Consider the following 23079-nt stretch of genomic DNA (forward strand, 5'->3'; position numbering starts at 1 on the left):
TTTCAATATTCTGCAGCCGGGCTGACTTTGATGTAAAGCTGAACAAACAGAAGTGCAGGAGCAGAACAAACAACAGTGTGGAGCGTGTGATCTCCTGTGACAGCGTCTCTGCGGTCAGCTCTCACAGGCACCCCGTTTGTTCTGCTTCTGAGAGGAAAGTGTGACCAAAGACGATTAGTTTTACCTTTTTCAAGCTTGGTTAACCACAACTGTACACTTGGCACCACCTTACATAAACATGTATATTGTAGGCTCAGCTGAAAGCTGCTTTCTGTCGATATCCAAAGAAAAAAACGCAGGAGGCACAGGAGCAAACTCCTACTCTAAACTCTTGGAACTGTTTTCTTTGACTACTGGACGAGTTTGATGTTCCGTGTCTCAAAGAAGTTTTTTTTGTAGCAGTAAAAATAAAAAGTTAACCCCTCTTAATTGTAGTCATACCATGGTCCGGGTGAATTCTCGATTCGGATTGGCTGCTGGTTGTGCATTAAAAAGTGATGATCCACAGTGATAATGCACACCTATAAAAGAAGTTCCGGTCTCATAGCTTAAATGTTCTATATCACTGCGCTGGCTTCTTTTAAACAAACTTCAGCTTCATCATTTGGACAAAAAAAGCAGTGAGAGGTGAATTTAGGGGGTTTCGATTTCGATTGCTTTTTTCACAAAAAGCGGACTATCTGCTATGTGCTGCAGTCAAGATTCGGCGATATAAAGCGAAAAATATATATATGCTGATCATCCCGATGGGTTGAATAAAGCATCAGTTCAGAGAGAAAGTTCATCTCTTAGCGCTTGTTTTATTCCAGATGAAGCAAAAGTTTGTTTTAAAGAAGCCAGCGCAGTGATACAGAACATTAAAGCTATGTGACCGGAACTTCTTTTTTAGGCATGTGGTTATCACTGTGCATTATAACTTCATCATCGATTATTATTGTTGATGATCATTGATCGTGTGTTGGAAGTTTAATCAGTTGAAGTTCTTGGTTTGCTAAATCGCTGATCCAAATTTGGTGGTGATGCGTATGCAACGTCCTTTTAAAAACACAGAAGTGTAAATCATTGTAAATTTCACGAAGGAGAAATTTATTTTTGTTTTTGCCCGGCTGGAATTGTACGACACCAAATCCTTTATATATCAGAATAGAGCTGGGAAAGAACAAGCCTGGAGCAAGATTTACGGGATTTGCACCGCTGCGACTAATTGTAGGTGTCGGTCAAGCACTAGTAAACAGTAAAAATACAATAAGAAGAAAAAGCGCCTCTCTGGTTGGTGTGTGCACGCCACCAGCTGGACGTGTGTTTGAAAATGCCAATAGCAAGTTCTTGAACTCGCCACACACAACCGGTGTGTTGGTGTCTTTAGACAAGTCGACAGATTCCCTTCCTATAGATGGAGACAGGCCAGAGAATGACTTTGCCTTCAAACTGGTTTTAATACCTAAACTCAAACACTTAAACTCTAAAAACTCAGAAACATGTGGTCACTTTGGATGTCGGATGCTGTGTCTGATGGCCTGGAAGCAACAAGACGCCTTATGGTAGAGTGTCCACCCTGAAACTGGACGGTTGTAAGTGTCCAAGTGTCCATGTAATTTAAGGTACCTTCCTGCTTGATACTCGACATAAAGGGGTTGGATTGGGGGGTTAATGGTTCCTCAGTGTGGCTGTCTGCAGCTCACCTCTCCCCCAGGAGATGAGTCAAAGGTGGAGAACAAATTTCACACACAGCCAGGTGTGTGACAATTTATGGGACGTTAATTTAAGGAAGAGAAAATATTAATTATGATAAAATCTACTTTCATTATGTGTATTCCAAATGAGAGTTGGGGTCTCTGCACAGCTGTGAGGATTGTGCCCTCTTGTTTGATTTCTGTTATATTTTCTTGGTTTTTGTCATGTTTTTGTTTCCGCCTGTCGCAGTCACACCAGGTTTATGCTGTTAATTAACCTCAGTGTATTTAGGTGTCTGGTTGTTTGGTTCATCCCTGTCTGATCACTGCATCTACTTTGTCTCTCAGTTTCTACATGTTTAAGATTATTTGTCAAAGTTCTAGCTACGGCCGCTTACGGACACTTCTGAGAATCACGCAGTTTACGTGTATTTTAAGTAATTCATAACAAATGAATACGTAAATCGTACGCAGCTGTGCAGGATTTGTGCAAGATTTGTGGCTTTCCACAACCATTTCACGGGCTTTTTACACATGTACTACCGATGTACAACTTTTATATCGCATATACGACTCGCATATCACATTCCAATTACGTAATTGCTGTATGGATCACAAATTAATTGCATATAAACAGTTTTGCCCTGATTCACGTGTTCTTTAAGTGGTTTATTCCTACTTTTGCCGTGGTTTTAACTTGGATTATCCGTGATACAACTGTGAAAATTTCACGCATAGACCACAATTTTTTCCCCACATATACTCACGTATGACCAATTTTTATCCTTGCAATACCCCCAAAATGTTACATAGTGACTGTATGACAAAATCTTAATGTTTTATTGTTCATGTTCTACCTTTATTTAAATTGATTTATTATTGTTTAAATGCAGTTTATTCCCAAACATTTAGAGTATCTTCTTTCCATGAAAGGAGTTTCACATGTCAAGCTTTTTTTAGTCCTTTATCTTGTTTTGAACTTTTAACTGTGTCAGGGAGCAGTCCTGGACTGAAGGACCAGATTGTTTTTTTGCAATTCTTCTTTCTCACTGCATCTTTTAAGCAAACATGTCACCCCCTGCCTGCCACATACTCAAAAACTCACCAAAAAGTGCACGAACCAGGTGAACATGAAATTTGGTCATTATGCAAGTACAATGGAGTTTTAGGGCCACCAAAAACAAAAGAAAAAAAAGAGTAAAATTACGAGATTTTCAGTTGTTAATTTGCGGGAAAAAATCTTGTAAATTTATGAGAAAAAAACTCGTAATTTTACGAGATTAAAGTGGAAGTGTGCACCACATACAGAGCAGCAGGTGAACGCCGCGCAGCAGCAGAGCAAACCGACTAAACTTAGTTGAACAGGTGAGCTGAATGTTAATTGATAACGTTCCAAATGTTTGGAAGCTCATTTGTTTGATTTACGGTTTATTAATGTTTTATTTATAGATGAGTGGTTTGCAGGATCTCTGCAGCCCCTTGATGCAGCTGTCCACTTGAATCCTTTCTTCCTTCACCAAAAACAAGATCTCTACGTTTGTGTGATGCTTCCGTCTGAGGAGGAGCACTTTTTGGTATTTTCGATGTTCTAATGCTAATATAACAGACTACTTTCATTCCTCTTTATTGTTTTATGTTGAAACGGGACGTTTCATCTGGAGGAGGGGGCGTATGTAACACTGTTTGTCTTAGTGTGGGGATGTCTGGGCACTCTCCCTCCTTCTTTTTACATTTCATCATCCATTTTAGAAGAACATAAACACTCACCAGAGCACAGGTGTTAGCTCACCTTTGCACTAATAGTTTGCGTGATTGAATGAAATATCTCACACTAGTTGGTTTGAAGGCATAAGTATGCGTGTGTGAACATTATTTGTATTGTGTACATGTTGACATTTTTTGGAGCCAACAGGTAGGATTATAACATTTGAGTGTGTGGACAGGCCCCGCCCCTTGTAGACTTTTATTACATCTCAAACTCACTAATGAGTATAACCATCCAGAAACTTGTTGCTTTATGCTGCTTCATGGTTTTACCCCCCCTCTCTATAATCACCTTCCTATCCCCCTTTCCTTTTCCGTCCGGTCCAACACAAATGATTTTCAAATACGATTAAAATGAATAAAGTTTGGCCTCGATTACAAAAGGGGTTTATTCAGACATACCTCTAGTTTGTCAGAAGATTCATAACCCCTGTTGTTAAAGTAAAATATGTCCAACACAAGAGGCCTACAGCTCTCATCTGTTTGCCCAGCTGTTGGACAGGACAGGTTAAAAATAAATAAATAAAATTGAACATGGCTAAAAACTCTTATAGAGCTTAAATTATTTTTTTTTCAAAATCCACAAATGAAATCCAAACATAGGTATTGGAGATATCCAAAGAAAGTGTTAAAATGATTAATGGATACCTGCAGGATCTGGGGCCAATGTTGTACCATGTTGTGGCCAAGTGTGGCAATTTTAAAATTTTCACACGATAAGACAACTTTTGTTGAAGCATGTGACAAGTTGGCAGGATAGCACCTGAACACCAACCTGCATTGTTTTTTCTTTTTTCCTTCCATCCCTCAGTCTATAGAGTTTGCACCGGACACATCCTCTAACATGCAAGCAAATACATAACTCACATCTCACCAAACCACAATAGTCCATTTTGTTTTTATTCTGAGGGTACAAAGTTGGTCTGAAATAGAAATGTACTTACCATCCAGACTTCCCACCACAAACATTCATCCAGAGCAACACATCATCATTTGCAACAGGAAACAGGAAGTGACTTCGCATGTCATAAGTTTTGGGTTTTTTTTTTTTCTTACTACTAACTTATTTGAGTATTTCTTAGGATGAAATCCTTTTTGGAATATTTCAATATTTTTTATGTTTAAGAATTTGTTTGAGTTGTTAGGGTGAAATTTGTTTTTATAGAAATGTTTGATTGGCCTGTGGGAGGGGCTAAGCTTTTTTTTAAAGGGGGGCTTTTCTAGGTTGGTTTTGGAACAATAACATCCCAATGGTCTTTTTTTTACTTTAAAGTTTTTGGCTTGGTTATTATATTTTTGAGTTTCTTTATCTGTCACAGAACAATCTTTAGAAAATGTAACACACATGCCACCAGCTTAAGTCTAAAACCACCACTGATATTTTGTTGACCTTTGACTTCAGGAAGAGGCCGCCATCTTGATTTTGAAAAATAAAATCACCTTTAAAACTAACAATTGATCTAAACTTTTTCTAGAGATTTCAGGGGGGAGGATTCATTCTTACTTTCCCAAAACTTTGATGGCGTTAGCACAGCGTGCTCGCAAAAGTGGCATTCCCCTGTTACTTGAACAGTTTTTACTTGAATATTGTGAAACCTTAATACATGAATCATTGGGTCAAGCTGAATGAAACGATGCAACATACAACGTGACTTTACTAGGAATGTGGGTGTGGTTAACAAAGAAAACCTCAGTTGCCCAGGAAATCCAAAAGCTTACTTTTGCAGATTCCTCCAAATCTTACCTGGAACTGTTCGTCACCCTCAGGCGACCGAAACATAAAATGGTTGCTGTGGTGATGAAACCAACAGAAAAGCTGACATTCTGAAAACAAGTCTTTTCCTATGAAATTGTCAAGAACGGCTCTGACCAGGCTGGCAGAGGCAGAAGTGAGGCTTCTAAAAATCGTGTCACACAGCACCTACATACATTTTCCATGGATGAAATTGTGGTCTTTAGTGATACATTCGTGAAATACGTCACTCATAAGTGTTTCTTGCATTCATCATTTATAGATGTGCGCGGATGTTCATCGAGGGTTTCTGCCAACAGGTCATTACATGAATATGGTTTTGGAGCTGTTCAAAATTTTTTTTTTTTTTTTTTTTAGTTTTTTTTTTTTTCTTTTTTAGCTTGTTCTGTCCAACAGCTGAGCAAACAGATTAGAGCAGAAGGCTTTTTGTGTTGGACAGGTTTTACTATCACAAAAAGAGGTTATATAGCTTCAAGAAACTAGAGTGTAGATTTGTATAAACCCCTTTTTGTCGTATTATTTTTTATTTATTTGTTACATTTAGTGTGTGTGGGGAGGGAGAGGGGAAGAATGTTCAAAATTTTGGGTCAGCACAGAATTACCTAGTTTATGCGTATTTTATGTAGTTTGATACACAATTGATACGTAAATCTTCAGCAATTGTAGGATTTTTTCACGTATGTCTAACGGACCTTTCACGCATGTACACTATGACTTTTATATGGCATATACGGCGCACATTTCACGCTAAAATTACGTATCATAAATCAATTGCAAATAAACAGCACAATAATCACACACGATTGATGATCAGCGTTGATTTACGTGTTCTTTGCGTGGTTTATTTGTACTACTTTCACAGTTTTAACGTGGTTCATTTGTGATACATCCGTGAACATTTCACGTAAGATCTTTTCTCACTTTTTCCACATATATTCTGAAATGTAGCGTAGCGGCCTTAAGTGACATAACTCATGCATATATACCGATACATCTGCAGATGTAAAGCAGACCATACCTGTGGAACATAACACACATGGATTTTAGTGATGCAAAGGATCTGACTGAAAAACAGACGGAGCTGTCGTTTCTGTGTCATAGTCAAAGATTTCTGAAATGATGTCAACTAATCAAAAGGTGTTGTTTAGTGGAGCAAAATACTCTTCCGTCCCATGTTCTCAGTCCATGTAAGGGAAGGTCATGTAAAGTTGTAGAGTGGACGCTGTGTTGCTGCCATTTCTGTCATTAACCAGGTAAAAGTGAATTCAGCTTTGCAGACAGAGACCCATTTATACTTTTTTTTTCTTCTTTCTCCCCAGCTTTTCAAAAAGGCCAAGCTTCTCCTTTGCCAAGCTGTGGCAGAGACATGACCAAAATAGATGTCCCCTAGATTTTTGCAGCAGATAGTCCGATATCAGTGATGCCGGTGTCCTTCACCCCCTTCACCCCCGTCCCAAAGGAAAGACTCTTGCAATTATGAGGGGAGAGAAATCTGTGACAGATAATGGGATTGTCCCTTCTTTGAATGATTATTATGCTTCTCCTGGGATGTGCAGGTGCTATAACAAAACCTCCTCTCCTTTCGATTAATGACATTTATATCTGGCGATCTGATGATGCCCTTGTTCTGATTCGAAGACCACGCTGCAAAGGCCGTCCCCCACCGTCGCTGAGCTTTTAGGCTTGACAGTCGTCTGGGAGACATTTCCGTTTCTGGGGAAGTCATAAATGTTAGGACTCATAAATTGGGACATGCATCAAAAGAGATAATCTCAGCTATGCAGCCAGACATTAAAACTTCAAGTGAGCAGTTTCGTGGGCCTCGTTGGCGGCCGTCTCTGATGGTTTTCACAGTTTATTTTGAGACCAGAAAGTGTGAGAATGTTACACACGTGTCAACTTTTGCATTAAGGCTCCTGAAAAACATTCGCGAAGAACAAGTGTTATCAAGCTCCACGCAGTGACAGAAGCTTGGTAACAAGCAAATACAGGCTTGTTGTGTCATCAGTGCTGCAGAAAGCCAAGCGAGAGTATATTTAGTGACATTTAAGATTATTTATTATTTCAAAAACACTTCAGAGCGCTTTCATTTAACAATCTGACCTTCTTTGTGGGGTAAAAATAGGAAATGCGGAGTCTGGACAGATTTAGTTTAGTTCACTCCACAAGCTTGCTGTTTGTCTTGATGGAATTTGGCTCACTGATGTTTACTGCCACTAAAGTTAATTTTTCTGGGACACATTTAACATCAGGCATGTTAATGTCGGAGCACAGAGACAGGTAAATAAACAGGCAGTTATCTGTTTGATGTGGGTGAGTCACACAGAAAAGACTTTGGACAGTTGGATGAAAAGGATGCCAAGCTATTTGTGCTGTTGCTGACAGAACCAATGCGATGAAAATTGTGTTTTTGGTGTTTTTACTAGGATCTTGTGGCATTTCTCTGGTGATAGAGGACATATATTAAGAAAATAAAGCTCAAAATTGTATTTCTAAGTATTACTCCCGTGTGCTATCTTGTGGGGTCAAAATAACCCCACCCTTACATTGACGTGTTCTCCCTACCATGACAAAGGTGGATAAAGGTGGAAAGATTTCATGTAATCCATGGACACCAGTGAAGATCACAAATCATTGAAGAAAAAAGGTTCAGCACACTGTCTTGTGGGGTTCAGAGGACCCCACTCCCAATGTTAAAGTGCCTAGGATAGCACAAGGGTTAAGTAAGCATAGTGAGCGTGATAGCTCCAGTACCATGTGGCCTGCATTGGGGAATCGCTTTTGGTGTTAACACAGCTTTACACTTTTACGATCATTTTTATCTTTCTTAAGAATAAAATGATACACTTAGAACTGCAGGTATTACAAAATTATCTTTATTTAATCCTTTCAAGATGTTCCTTGAACACAGAATATCCTGTAGATAAAATGTGTGCTTATTACCTTTGGCACTTATATGATATGGGCGGTGGCCATGCGGAGACAATTACATATCGTGCAATCAGAGGTGCAGCGATCCAGGTGCCTCTGCCCTGTTGCCCTGTTCTTCATCCAAGACCACGCCAACGATTTTTCAAAAACGATTTTTTTGGGCAGCGGCAGTTAATCATAAAGATTCTGCTGATGGCTCCATGTAAAACTCCTTGTGGTGGTTCTGTTTGAGACCGTAGCCTTGTAGGTGATGGGAAGCGGGGGCGGGGTTGCCCCTCGTCAATGGTGCCACCCACAACTCAGAGGTAAATTTCTAACTAACTACTGCTGTTCTGGAGAAAAAATGTACAGGAAAACGACACAGGATTTTTGATTTGGGCTAAAAAAAAAAATAATCATAATTAAAAGACCTCCGGGAACGCTTTTAAAATAGATCAAGACGATCCCAGTGGGTCTTTAAATGCATCTTGGCTCACCTGCTTCCCTTCCCAACAAGTCATTATAGAATCTTTATGCAACAATGTTGAAATAACACCAAAATGGTTTCCATGCAGCGGGTTAGAAAGGCTATGTCTTCTTTTATTTATTTGTGAGTGTGAGCTGAAACTTGTTTAGTGTTGAGATAAAAAGGATGGCTGCAATTTAAATCTAGATCTGCCGAGACGACCCGGAGCAGACGCCCATGCGAGTGCACAAAACCTAAAAGTGGTAAATGTTATGTGTCAAGAACATCTAAGGATGTGCACGAAATGTTCAACCTTTTGGTTGAAAATCAGAAGGTCACAATTACTGATACATGTAAAAGTTACAGCAATTCAACTTTTTTCAAGGGTAAAACCAAAATACAACCTCCAGTATACAAAAAAACAATAACAAAAAGTTTTTTTGCTGACTGCACGAACCCAATTAAATTAAAAAGAAATAAAAAAAAACTAGTTAACAACAAACTATTTTTCCTCCGTTGACATGCCTGATAATGAGTATGAGGTGTTTCTGCTGATTGGTTGACAGCAAACACGACGCTGTGTTTCAGATCAACACCAGGTTGATTTCACCTGGCCAAACGACATTGCTCAGAAGTTTTGTGGTTTCCCAAGATCACATATTTGAGCTTAAAAGAACGTTCTCCTGGCATTTCCTTTAACCCTTTAACACTGGAGATGTCGCCAAAAACGTCTGAAAAAGCCCACGTTCTTTGAACATACCGTAATTTTTCGACCATTCACGCGATCAACTTGAATCAGCTGATTCTAACGTGAAGAAAAGCAGCTTTTCATATTGGCTTTGCACTGAAATGCAACACTTCTGTCCTGTCCAACAACTGAGCAAACAGATGAGAGCTGAAGGCCTCTTGTGTTGGACAGATTTTATTATTACAATAGGGGGTTATGCATCTTCTGATAGTCAATGTGTATATTTGTATAGACCCCTTTTTTTATCTATTTATCAAATGTTGTGTTTTATATATGTATATATTCTTTTTTTGTGTGTCTACAAAAGTCAGCAATAAGCAGATCCGTAAGCAGACTCTCCTTATATCCACTGTTATTATTTTATTATGGAGATAGAATTTGCTACACCAGTGCCTTGTCTAAAATCCTATAGAAGCAGTATTTCCCACATGTCATTTGTATTCTTAGCTCTTGGTAAAATAGACCTATAGAGAGACCTTATTTTTCTTTTACAGAATAAGCATGTTTTTATCTTCTTTGGATCATGATCATAGAGTGTAAATATTAAAACGAGTGGATGATGACCTTCCCCCACAGTCCTGACATACGGGCACTGCTGTAAAAATACCCACACGACTTCAGTTTGTTTCATTTAAAGACAGAAAATTAAAAAATGCTCGAGAAACATATGTGCAAAAGGCACGCTGAGCCCATTTTTGCAGCAGAATTATAGCATGCAGCTGTTTGTCGGATTTTTACCATTCCTCAAATGTTGCTATTACAGATGAACTCGAGGGTTTTGCAGCTGTAAGTAGGGAAAATGATGATGATTACCAGCACAACATTCGGTGGTTCCTCTTTGGATGAAGGTCACCTGATTCATCCAGATGAGAGAGCAGAGGAGAGTCCTGACAAGGACAACTGGCAGTGGGGAACATCAGGAACCAAACACAGCATTTCCGGGGGGGGAAAATAAAACGTTTTAAAAAATGGGAAATTTTTATGTGCTGAAATGCTGAAAAAGAAGGACGGTGACTCCAAATATTTATCATCTCGGAGATTTGCCAAGAAGCAACATAAGTGGAAGGAGAAATCTGGAATAAATCCAGGAAACCAGAGGCAGATTTCAGGGACAACAGTGTAATAAAACTTTCCTTTCCATGTTGACAGTTGGCACTAAAGCCTCTTGCTGTGACTCTGATGAAGCATGAACACACAGAGAAAGAATCTGAGGGAACGGCTTTGCTTAAAAACACCTGATACTTACCTCCCCCAAGCATTTCCCTGACCAAGATGGATGGTTGGATGAATTTTTCAGCAGGGGGAACGAAACAGAAAAAACATTTCTTTATTCTTCTTTTGCATTTCTCCAAACACTCACCATGCAGCATTCAACTAACAACATTTTGTAGTAAGTCCAAATAACAAGGCGGGGAAATTGAATGTAGCTTAGCTACTATTGTTAGTAAGCATCTTTGGCAGTGTGTTTTTCTGAGACAGTTAAAGGGTAACTAAACAGTAAATCATCAATCTTTGGCTGTTTACCTGTAAAAAATAAGATTTAAAAGAGCTGACTCTTTTGACAATTTAAAACAAACTTGTTGAATTCCTGAAATCTTAGCCTGTGTGCTGTCCCCTAGAGGTTAAAATGAGGTGGTAAAGGTGAATTTCATGATTGTTCAACTGGTATAAGTCCTGCGTCATTTCAGAAGTGTCACGTCATGCCCCGCCTAATTTTGAACGCTTCCTAGGGCGGCGGGGATCACTCCGTGACGCAGAGCGTGGAGGAGCTTGTATCCGCTATGCTGAGTATCCGCTAGCTCTGATCTCAATGCTAGTCCTTTTAGCCAAATAAGCAGAGCTGGAATATTCAGTGTAATTCGCATCTTTAGCAATGTGTTGTACAGCGACAGCTAATCATGCAGAATGAAATGCTAGCACTTGTAGCCACATTAGCAGAGCTAATATAGTTAGCAGAATTGGCTATGTCCCAATTTCCACCCTAACCCCTATTTATTGCACTATATAGTGCGTTTGTCATTTTGTCGTGCTGTACGCTCTACAATTCCCAAATTGAGTGCCCTAGAAATTTCCCAGAAGTCTCAGTGAAAAACCAGTGTGCATCAATGCTCACTAGATTGGTGAATATAGACCACAATGCATTGCATCGGAACAATTTTTGCCCAACATTTTTTTATTTAAATGTATTTTTTTAAATAAACTATCAATGTTTTTATCTTCAGAAGACAGTGGGCTCATGTATAATGTTCACATTAATTCGATTTTAACTTCGTGAAATAGATGACGTCATGTCCGCCGTCGAAAAAAATGAAAGAAAAAAAGTAGTGAGCATGGTGTCTTTTAAAATTCAGGGTACTACATAGTGCTGCACTATATAGTTTTTTAGTAGTTAGGGGTCAGGGGTGGAATTCGGACACAACCCATTTTGTGTTTTTCTGAGAGAGTTGATGATGCTAAATGCAATGCTAACACTCCCAACAACATTAGCATATTTAGCATCTTTAGCTATGTGTTTTTCTGAGACACTTGATGATGCTGAACACATTAGCAATTTTAGCCATATTTGCAGCATTAACATGTTAAGCATATTGAGCATTTTTAGTTAAAGTGAGTTTTGGTTGTGAGGGGTGTGAAGCAGCCGCTCAGCCAGTGAGGGGAAATAGGAAAGGGGGCCCCGAAGGGACCTCTGGGCCATTCTAGCATGGGCCATACATTCTTCTTTTGCATTCCTCCAAACACTCGCCACGCCGTGTAGTTCAATAACCAGTATTTTATAGTCGTGGTAATTCCAAATAATAGGGAAGGGAAATTGGATGTAATGAACTCTATGGGAATGTCGCTGAAGACCGTCATCAATGTTTGACTGCAGAGACTTCTTATTGACTCTAGCAGCTCGCTGCAGCAACAACAACGCAGACAGAAGCTGCCATCTGAGTGGGAATCGACTCCCAGACTAATATTTATTGATCTGATTTCCATGAAATTGTTTCGTCTGTCAATATGGAGGCGCATCTGCAGGGACGGATAACTTAAGCCAGCATTGTCTTTCAAATTGTCTTCATCTTTCCTGAACGTTTGTCAGGTTGCCTTTCAGTTGTTGTCAAATTGACTGAAGCACACAGAAATAAGCTAGCACAACACCCTGAGGAAAAACAGCGCACCATTGCTTGCAGCCTGAAATGGAAAGCAGTGAAACATGAAATGCGTGCGGGCAGAAATCTAATGTACCAAACACGTTGTTTTTTTCAATAATTTCATAACATCGACAAGAAACAGATGAAGCTGGGATATAATATACTCTTAAAATGAATGTTTTTGCATGCTTTGTGGGGTGTGGTGTTTTTGTTGGGACTGTACACAAGAGGAGGTCTTACTGTAGAAAATGTGAGAAATGCAGAGAGTTCTGGGATGTCATCTGTCTACACTGACCTTGATTACTATTATGTTATTTGCTGCAGAATGTTAAAGTTGGAAGGCAGACGATTCCTGAGACTATTGAATCAAGAAATAACAGCATCCAAATTAAATTAGACAATTGTGCTGGAAAAAAGAAATTCTGCTAAGAAGTCTTCATTGATCTTTTTTCAGTGAGTGTTTTGAGCAAGAAAACAAAACAAACAAAAAAATACAGGTTTGTCTTGAACCAGTTGTCCTAAAATGTTAATTCAAACTTTTACAGGCAGAATCAAATAATAAAAGTCCTGGTATTGCTTTTACTATCCAAATAATCCGACAGAAAAATGGAGACATTTTGAATTTAGCCATTAGATTCTAAACTGTTTGTGTGCTTATTTTAAAAACTGTACCAGACCTTATAGCATTTTCTAGATGAAAAATGTTAGTCATTGCTTTCTTACTAAAATTTTTAGAGGTTTACATTTATAAAAAATAAAAACTAGTCTGCTTTTCTTTGTGGTTTGCTTCTGCATTCTCCTATTGCATGGCACAAACTCAATGAGAATGCATGTGACTTAATAGGGCTCTGATACAGTTTGTAGAGGTTTCACTGAACAACTGTCACATGCTCCAAACAAACCGGAATCATTATACCTCCACCACCGTGCTTTACTGTTATGTCTATACATATTCGTGTTGAGGTTTGCTTGGATCCAATTTTACTCATAGTTTTCTGGGATGCTATGTCAAACAAGCCAGTTATTTTTATTTATTTATTTTAATTTGTCTTAAGCTATGTTCACACAGTGGCAAAGCAGCCACTTCCAATGAAAAGTCTATGTAAACGCACGTTTCCGGCTTCTGAGTTCAAAAGTCACGCGTTCCCGTGTAGCTATGCAAGTTTTTATGACCATTTTTGGGCTTTTTGTGCAAAAACTGTGCCCGTTTAACACACGTTGCAAGTTAAACCAGGTTCAAATTTGGCCAATCAGGGAGTCGGATTTAGTGATTTAATTCATGGAATTGCCAACCATTTGAAAATTGATCATGCATGAGAAATGAGTAATTACAGTTTGTGTCTGGCCAGAGTTATACGACACCATGTCTCTCAAATATAGGAAAAGAGTGGTGAAAGAAAAAGCCTGGAGCGAGACTCAACAGATTTTTCACATCATTTGACATTTCACATCAAGCCTCTTCCAACCGTAGGTGGCGGACATGCGCTGGTAAACAGTAGAAGAAGAATGCCGTTTACTTGAAATGCCTGGTGTGTGCGTAGCTTTACATTAGGCTCAACATGAGGCGGAGGTTTCCCATCACACCTGGGTGTGTGAAAAAGGCTCCTCTTTGGGGGGAGGGGTCAGCTGCAGCCACAGGAACCCCTCTGTGGTTCAAACCCCTCCAGTATTTCAGGGAGCCGTGAGTGCTAAGAACTTGGAGTGAATGTCATCCGTCCTACTGTGGGAGGATGGAGTGGTTTGAACTGATGTGACCTTTCAAAGATTAGTTTCTAATTTAGAACCTCTGGTAGCATCTGTGTTAAATCACAAAACAAAACATCTGCCTTTCTGGACGCGTCTTCACCTACAGCAGCTGTTTCTGACATCTGTGTTTCTAGTGCATTTACTTAAAAGTAATCAATCTCTCCATAGTTTAAACACACGCGTTGACTTTTCTGACAGAAATAGAGTGTGAAAATATTAAAAACGCTCCAGATTTCTACGCAAATCCACATCTTTTGGGAGAACAAGTGTTGGCGTTCAGCTCTAAGGAATGAGGATTATTCGTGCTGCATAGCAGGCAAGTCTCTCTCAACGTAAACGTTTAACATGAGCTTAGTGACACAGGTTGCATGTGATGCTTAACTCATCCCTACCCATGTGGCATTGAAGAAACCCTGACGTCAGCCGCCATCCCACTAAATCTAATAAAAACTCTCTCAGATATCTGCTTCTTGGTATTCTGGTCTGCACCAACACAGATTTTGTTAATCACTTTGACAAACATTGCATTTCCAGTGTGTCATAAATCCCAAGCAGGATACAGTCCTGGCTCCATCAGTGGAATCTAATCTGAATGTATGAATGCGTCGGCCAGTGTCAACAAAGAGACAGAAAATCCAAAGCTTTCTGTGTGTACAGTGTGCTGTACCGCAAGATGTTGGTTCTGCCTTTGTGTGACGTACGCCAGCATTGACCAGTCTGCTCGTGAAGCCAATAGCTTGTGTGTCTGGTGGGGTGGGGAGGTGGGGAGCAAACATGCTGACGGCAACATCATCTCCTAGAAAGTTACAATCAATGTGAGCCTCATGGCAGCATCTGCTCCCAAAGGCGAGGGCGGGAATCCTTTTGGAGTGAAGCAAGAAATGACAGCGATTGAAAATCGTGTTTAACAACCATTAATAACCAACCAACCTACTAAATTATGAAGCAATTTATTTTGTGAAAAGACATGTGAAGAACCAACCGGTTGTGACCACAAAAGGGTTCAATTACATGAAAAAGCATCAGACATGATTTCAGGCTGTATGGGAGTGGTGGACAGGGCCTTTTCTGTGGAACACTACTGCCATCTAGCGGCTTGTTTTGTTTCTGCATGAATGCTACTGATCTTGAGATGTTTTTGCGCATTTTAAAAGAAAGGTAGCTTACAATTACTTAAGAAAAAATATATAAATTAATCAAATTAATTTTAATCAATAACAATATTGGGCATCATGGCGGCAAAACACCAGATAATCAAATAAGGAATCCTCGTTTTGTGATAAGATAAAGAGAGATAAATTGTTATTGTAGCTTCATTGTGGGTTTAAAAGTTGTGTTTATTTAATTTCAAGATTTTTGATTACTAAACAACAAATAAACAGTCAAAACTTTTAGGGGGACTGGCCAGAAATCACCTGGAGTTGTATAGGAAATTTAGTTTCAAGGATAAAACAGAAATAGAATCAATATTTTTCAAAAGTGTTATTTGGGGAATTTTTGAGATGTAGCACAATAATTTCATTCAAAATAACTACTTTCGACAAAAGAAAATTAATTTAATTAATTAAATTAAAGAAAATTAAAATATATATTTTAATGCTATTTGTAAAACAAAATCTGACAAATTTAGAAATATGTAGTAAATCTTACATATACAAAGTCCTTAAAACTGATTGCCAGTAAAAAATCAACAGTTTTTATTGCTTGGGGAAAGATTAGGCTGAAAGCAGAAAACTCTTTAAAAAATGAAAAGTTTTATAAAATGACGGTTGTAATGATGAAAAATTTAGACCGCACTTAAACTAAACTAAAAGGATGGTATATTGGGAGTAATAAAATAAAAGGGTCAAAATTTGTAAGCATGTGGTTTTAAATTAAATTCAAAATTTTGTGCAGAAAAGTCAAATTAATCACTCAAATGAAGAAAAAAAGAAATTTTGCTTGAAATAAAGTGATTTTATGCATGAAATAACCAACTATCAAGTATGATTTAAAAAAGAAAAAACTTTTAAAACGTTATTTCTTGTATTAATAGCAAATTAACATAACCAGTTAACTTAAATGAATCTAAAAATGCATCCTCCCACAGAACGACAAACACCAACAAGCTTACGGCGAGCTTTTATTGTGAAATCTTTAATAGTCAATAAAGCACTCCTTAGTTGTAAATGCTGCTTTAAGAAAAGATTACTACCAAACAGTATATTTTTATGAAATTTTATAGATTTCAAATGATGAAGTCACATTCAGGCTTCCTCTGTTCAACAATGCAAATGAAGTAACCTTCAATAGCCACCAGGGGGAGCTATACAATTCATTTCAAGGCTGAAGTGTTTCAATCTTTGAAGATCTCCACTGACTAACTCCAGATATGTGTAAAAATATGGAAATAAGTCAATGCTAATGCAAATATTTAAACATTAAGCCACTTTAGGGGAGCATAAGGGTAAAACATGAGTGTGAATTTAAATATTTTGATATAAAAGTCTTTACTGAGAACTCCAGTTTTGTCAAATTTATTATTTGAAAAAATATATTTTTTATATGAAACCCTTTTTTATGTTTTGTTTTGTTCAAACTTTATTCAGAATAACTTATTACACAAAAGAGTTCCTCCAACATATATTGAAATTGACGCGTTCCATGTTTAATGATCAGCACAAAAGCACACGCAGTAATAAAGACCAGCTTTATTTTGTCATCTTACAATAGCTAGATACATTAAAAGCTTTGAAAAATAAAGAAGAAAAGAAAGAATTGGTAAATGTTCCAGCTGAAAATAAATTCAGAGCAATAAAAATCTCTAAATATACGTTTTTATCTGGACTGTAATGCAATGTTACAGAACGTCTTCTAACAGGATCTAAAAAAAGTGCCTCAGTGGTTTTGTGAAACACCTGATCTACAGTTAGTGTCGCTTTCTAGAGTGAGACAACTACTTTTGTAAAACGAGGTCTGAATGATCATTTTTAACATTTATATCCCCCCCCCCCCCTCTCTCTCTCTCTCTTGCAGTGAACCCCCTGAGGAGACACGAATGCACATTTGGAGTAATTTTATTATAAAACACAAGCAGATGTGGGAATTTTGTGCCAGATGTTTTGTGGGGAAATGCAGGACACTTCGCTGTGCAGGGTTTGGGTTTATTTTGACGTTCCTCATAGTGATGAATAACTGGACCTGTTGTAGCCACTGTTTAAGTCATAGGTCACCTGAGGTAAGGAGCAGTCTGGGAAGAAGTTTGGAAAAGCCAAAGTGCACAGTGCGTTATCATCCATGCCTCCGGAGGCCTCCTCCGACTGGAAATAAGCAGGGGGCTGGACTGGGCCTGCACGCGGGTTCTCTCCTAGCTTCTTGGAAGGTCCTGAGCAGCTAGTCCAGGGGTCTGCTGTGTACAGATGATGAGCTACTACATGGGCGTCATAAGAAGCGGGGTCCAGGCCTCCCAGCTCCGACTGCATGCGCAGAGGCACGCTTGGGTAAAGATCCTGGTCGCTGACCATGCTGCTGTAGTCGGGTCCCAGGAGCTCAAAGAAGTCTGGGCTGCCTCGCTCCAGGTCCTTGAGGGTCACCTCAGACGTGGGGCTGACTTTAGAGCAGTTGGCAGGCTCAGTGAAGAAAGACGGAGGCAGGTTGCGGTGTCTCAGGGGTGGCTTCTTCGCTCTCTCGCCTCTTAATTCCTTAACGGGGCTGAAGAGCGCTGCCAGGCTCTTGCTCTGCAGGTTGGCCTGGACTCCGTCCCGTTTAGGCAGGACTTTGTTCTGCAAAGAGCTCTGCTGAGACACAGGGGAACTCTGTCTTTTTACCGGCGTTTCCGCTCCGTTTCCGGGTGTTATGATGCCAGTGCACCGTTTGATCTGCTTCTGAAGGTACTTCCGGTGGTTGACTTTCCTCTTGGACTTGACCGGCTTGTCCAGAGCCAGCTTGATGTTGCTGGAGGCCGAGTCGATGAAGCTCAGGAGGTCCCTCGTGGTCTCCTTGAAGTCCTCATCCTGCTCCGCCTCGCAGAGGAGACTCCCATCCAGACTTTTCTCCACGTCGAACTCCATCACAGACCCAGGGAAGCAGAAACTCATGAACTGGGGGTTCATGATTGCCGTCTGAACAGCCATTACTCTGTTGAGCCCGGCAGCTTCACCCGTGGCGTCCTCTGGGACCTCAGAAGCCCCCTCAGATCATGGCTTTGTTCCTCTGATGAAAACCCTCGGTCCTGAAGCTGCTCGTAGACATTGCAGAGCAGAAGTGACGGGCTCTGAGGAGAGCGGGTAGATCTTTCAGGGGGCAGGGCAAATGATGTCAGAACATCAAAGAGGAGGGGCCACGGAACCGCAGGACTTAACTCTTTGCTTGTGGGTGACAACCTGCATGTACGAGGGATTTGTCTGGAGTTCCCTGCCGTGCCGAAGACAATATCCTCAGTCAGGAGCCTCCTCCTCCTGCTCTAACTGCTGTGTGTGCTTTCAACCACAACGGCTTTCATGAAGCCAGAGGACATTACTGTAACCGTGAGCAGAAAAGCCTCAGTGCAAATCTGTGTCACAAAACCCAAAGTGGTTTGAAAAAAAGCCACCGTTTTCAAAGCCACGTTTATGATAAATAGCTTAAAAAATAGAAGATCCATCACTAATACAGAATATACATTGTTCGGTTTAGGGACAAATAAGTACTTTTTCACAGTAAAAGTTCGTGTGTGACCTTTAGATCAGCTTCACGTCTGTGGGAAAATCGATGTATCCAAACAGATGGCAATGTTTGGGAGGATCCTCCAATGGCTTGCTTGTGTCTTAATCTGCTCATGGCAAAAGTTGATTTCTAGTGCATTCCTAGGCCAGTGGGAATTTCTGCCCCGGCCTGACAACTATTATGGGCTGCCTTTGACATAAAGCCCTACAGGGTCTAAATAGCCTCTATTCTTCGCGCGGCGCTGAAAGGGAGCTTTGTGCCAGAGATTCATTAAATTGCACCTCACAGCCCCTTCGTAAAACGGGGTCTCAATAATGAACAGTTGATTTAACTAGAAAAGCTGCCGCTGCTGTTAAATTAAAGGGGAATAAAGTGCAGAACGGCTCGGTGTGCCAGCAGAAATGTTGACCTTAAGAAATCCTGCATATGAAACTTCTGGTTGTAGACAATAACGCGTTTACAGGAGGTTTCTTGGGGGATGTGGGGAGGAGGAAGCAGGACGTGCTCCAGAGTCAGGCGCACTCCCATAAAAATCATGTTTTCAATGTTTTTAACATGTTCTTGTAGCATTTATCTCATCATTCTGATGCGTCCACTTGCAGACAAATGTTAGGTTGGGGGTGTGAGTGGCTGTGAACTAACAGGACTTTAGTATAACACAGAGAACTTTCAGTTATGGGTGACAGGAAGGGTGGGCGGGCTTGCTCTGCACCAACAGTTGCGCCAACAACTCAGAGGTAAATTTTACGGAGCCCGTGACCTGACATGGGTAAAAAAAAAAAAAAAATGAATTCGTTCCCACAAAATAACTATGACCTTTTACGCACCCCGTATTTTCAACCGAATCCGGTTCCATATTTATTGTAAATACGATAACTGGTTTGAAGCAATAACAAAATAAATTTTGCCATTGCATCATTGATGTTTCCATTGACTATGGCGAGGCGATCGCTATGCCGGGCGGCTGGCTGGACAACAGACAGGGAGCCGCTGTCCGCTGCCAAAGCGGCATAACGATCTCTGGCTGCGGAGCACGTTTTCTTGCTATGCCGGCATCCGGGAACATGGCATAAATCCAACCTCTTAACATCCTCCGTGTCTTCCATGCATTGTCATGAGAGAAATGTGAAGGTATCTGCTGTTAATCCAAGTATTGCTCACATCCGTCTTTAGGAATGACTTATCACGGGAATATATTAATGATTTTTTTTACTTGTCTCAGGTCACGAGCTTCGTAGAAATTCGAATGAACCACGGCCGAAACGGTGCCCTAGAACAGTGTTTTTCAACCGGTGTGCCGTGGGAAATTGCCCTCATTAACTGATCTAAAAACATTTCCCATCTCGAGGATATCAGCTCTTTGTTCATCCAAACAGGCCCTGATAAAACACTGAGTAGTTAGGAATATGAAAGATCGTAAAATAAGTTTTTCTTTGTGTTTATTTGATTCTATTAAAGACATTTTGATAAGAATGACGGTACCGCGATTTAGCCATAGCTATAATGTTTTAGGAAGCGTCCCGCCCCTTTAACTGTCTCCACCAATCATTCTTGGAGGCTTAATCACATGTCATCAGTCTGACCAATCAGAGGTGGTTAAACTCTTCACTTCCTTGTTCTGATTCTGCTCATAAAGTCTCTCAGTTCCAAAAAAAATGCCAGCTAAAGCTCGTCTTTAGCGGTGTAGCTTTCCACAGAATCCGGTATCAGACTGTGAACAAAACAATGAAGCTCAGAGAAGAGAGTCTGTCTGCGTTTGGTGGCTGTTTGCACTACATCTCCCATGATGCATTGCGTTAAAGTGACAGTGTCTCAGCGTACAATGAGTCGTCCTTGTTAAACGTCTTGACACGACAACGAACACACATAAAACAGTTTTTAAATCTTCTAACTTAACTTTTATTACATCTTTTAGAAAAAACAGCTGCAGCTTCCAGTTTTTTCAGCCACAATTATCACAAAAATGCATGTGAGATTGAGGAGGGGCTGTAGATCAATACAGACTATGAGTTTCTCCTTTTTTTGTTTTAATTTTTGGATGCTGGTGTGCCGCAGGATTTTTGTCAAGGTTAAAGTGTGCCGTGGCTCAAAAAAGGTTGAAAAACACTGATTTAGAAAGACGTCTCGTTTATGTAATCCATGTGTAACTCTCACAGAACACGGCTTGAATGCAAACTCAAGGTTTGAGTCCTCACTTTGGCATAACGGGGCTTTTCTTTGAGTGGAAAGAAAACAGCTGCAGCCATTTGGAAGCACGGCCCCCTGACTCAGTGGAGGAGCTCCTATTTTTTCCCAGCAGCCCCCATCTTGGCAGAGTGACCACATCCCAGTCATGGCAGCCATGGCCACTCTTTCGAGTCGGGAGGTCTTGGCTTTTGTGCTGGTGGGTCATTCACTCCGCAGAGCACTGACGCCGAGATCCCGGAAACAAGTTCCTATTGTTGCATTAAGTCTGAGAGGGAGAGCGGGGATGGGCCTCAGCTGAGGAAGTTCACACTTTTGCATGTGTTCGATTCCCTTAATTTCTTTTAAATCACATTTCTGAACGTGGGGTGTTATTTCACCGCCCAAAAATGGCTTCTGTCCGTTTATCTGAGGTGGCATCCCTTTCTGTTCAAAAGAATCTGCTTATTCAGCATTCCTCAGTCCAAAAGAAGTGGGAACAGGGCTCCTTTGGTACAACATGATGTGACACGCACAGCCTTAATCTCTTCCTAATAGTGTGTGGTCCCCGTCTGAGCAGAGACACACTCAAGAGTTGAGTGAATACTAATAACGTCTCTGATTGATGACGATTGTCAGGGAGATCAAAAAGGCAAACAAAATGAATGACCTCTTAAAGTCCTGAGAAACATTTAAGGAGGGCATTCAGTGGCGGAGACCCCCACCTACTCCCGGGGGTTTAGCTGCATCTCTGACCCCCGAAGAAATTCAGTGACGCCTGTGACCAAGAAAAAAGGCGTAGAAGTCGGCTTTGTGTTTAGGTAAACTCGCATACCGGAGCAGGACGTGCTGCACATTTACACCACAAGGTCATCACAAGGCTTGAAAAGATGAGTGGGGGGGCTTTTCTCGAGGCTCCCTGCAGATTTGTGCATCGTCGTTTTAAACCTCTTTTGCACTACAGGAGTTGTATTAATAATAACGCTCGCAGGGGGGGCACCGATCAGAGGCGACAGGCTGCCACAATTTAGAGCTTTAAAGGCAGCCAGTGAGTTAATGTGAGCGGGTGGGGGGTGGGGGTCCCACAGGGTCAGCAGGCGTAACTGCAATAACCTCCCACCACCCGCCTTATTGACCACCTCCGATTGGGATTTTATTAAATCTCCAGCAAAGACAATTGTTCTTGTGGAGGGAAAATTGAACTCTGCGACCTTGTCTGCTCTGAAACACGACCAAGTGTCTCAACGCTGCTAGAACCCCATCTTAGTGGAAAAAGAGCCCCGTTTCAAGGAAAATGGTCGTATTCTCTGTGACTTTCCGTCTTTGAGCTGAGCCCAAACCTTCTGTTTATGTAATCCATCCATAAACCGGATGTAAGCAAAAGAAGTGTGTTGGGGGGGCGGCCTCCCTAAACGCTTGACTGCCTCCCAAATGTGATGGCTCAAAAAAATTCAAAAATTACTACAGAAATAAAAATGACAAAAACAAAACAAACAAAAAGAAAAGTAAAAAAAAAAGTGTTGTCTAATAATCAAGAATATTTTTCAATAGCAAAATAATCTTAGTGACCAGAAGTTTTTTTAAATAAGAATTCTTCTTAAGAGAATTTTTCTTACTCTCTTTTTTGTGCTTACTTTAAGGGTGTATTCAGACCAGAAAAGTCGGAACTTCGCCTTTGGTCTGTCTTAAGACGGCCCTCAAACATACTATTCTGATAAGAAACACGTAAACAAGAGCACATGACTAAAGATCTCTTCAGTCATTGGCCAGGAATTATGAGGGCGGAGCAAAACAACGAGAGACAGAATAATATAATGGAAGTCCTGCACTTTGCAATCCTCATCGGTTTAATTCAATTATTCAATTATTCTAACTTTACTGTCTGTACCAACGTCAGGTTCAAGACTTTGTAGTTGCTGCTCAGTACGGCAGAGACATGCTGATGAGGTTAAGAAGATTCAAGATTCAAAAGGGCTTTTTGTCATATGCAGAGTAAGGAAACAGGTTTCCCTGTACAATGAGATGCTTACTTTACTGTT

At 40.3% G+C, this 23079-nt stretch overlaps 1 protein-coding gene across 1 annotated transcript; it reads right to left on the reverse strand.

Moving 5' to 3' along the window:
* Window positions 1-16869: 16869 nt before the first annotated feature.
* Window positions 16870-18817, reverse strand: fam181b (family with sequence similarity 181 member B). Its single transcript, XM_023961958.1, has one exon. The coding sequence runs from the start codon at window positions 18304-18306 to the stop codon at window positions 17353-17355; it is 954 nt and encodes a 317-aa protein (XP_023817726.1). The 5' UTR covers window positions 18307-18817; the 3' UTR covers window positions 16870-17352.
* Window positions 18818-23079: the final 4262 nt, after the last annotated feature.

Source organism: Oryzias latipes, chromosome 13, assembly GCF_002234675.1.
Source record: "Oryzias latipes chromosome 13, ASM223467v1".
Classification (NCBI taxonomy): Eukaryota; Metazoa; Chordata; class Actinopteri; order Beloniformes; family Adrianichthyidae; genus Oryzias; species Oryzias latipes.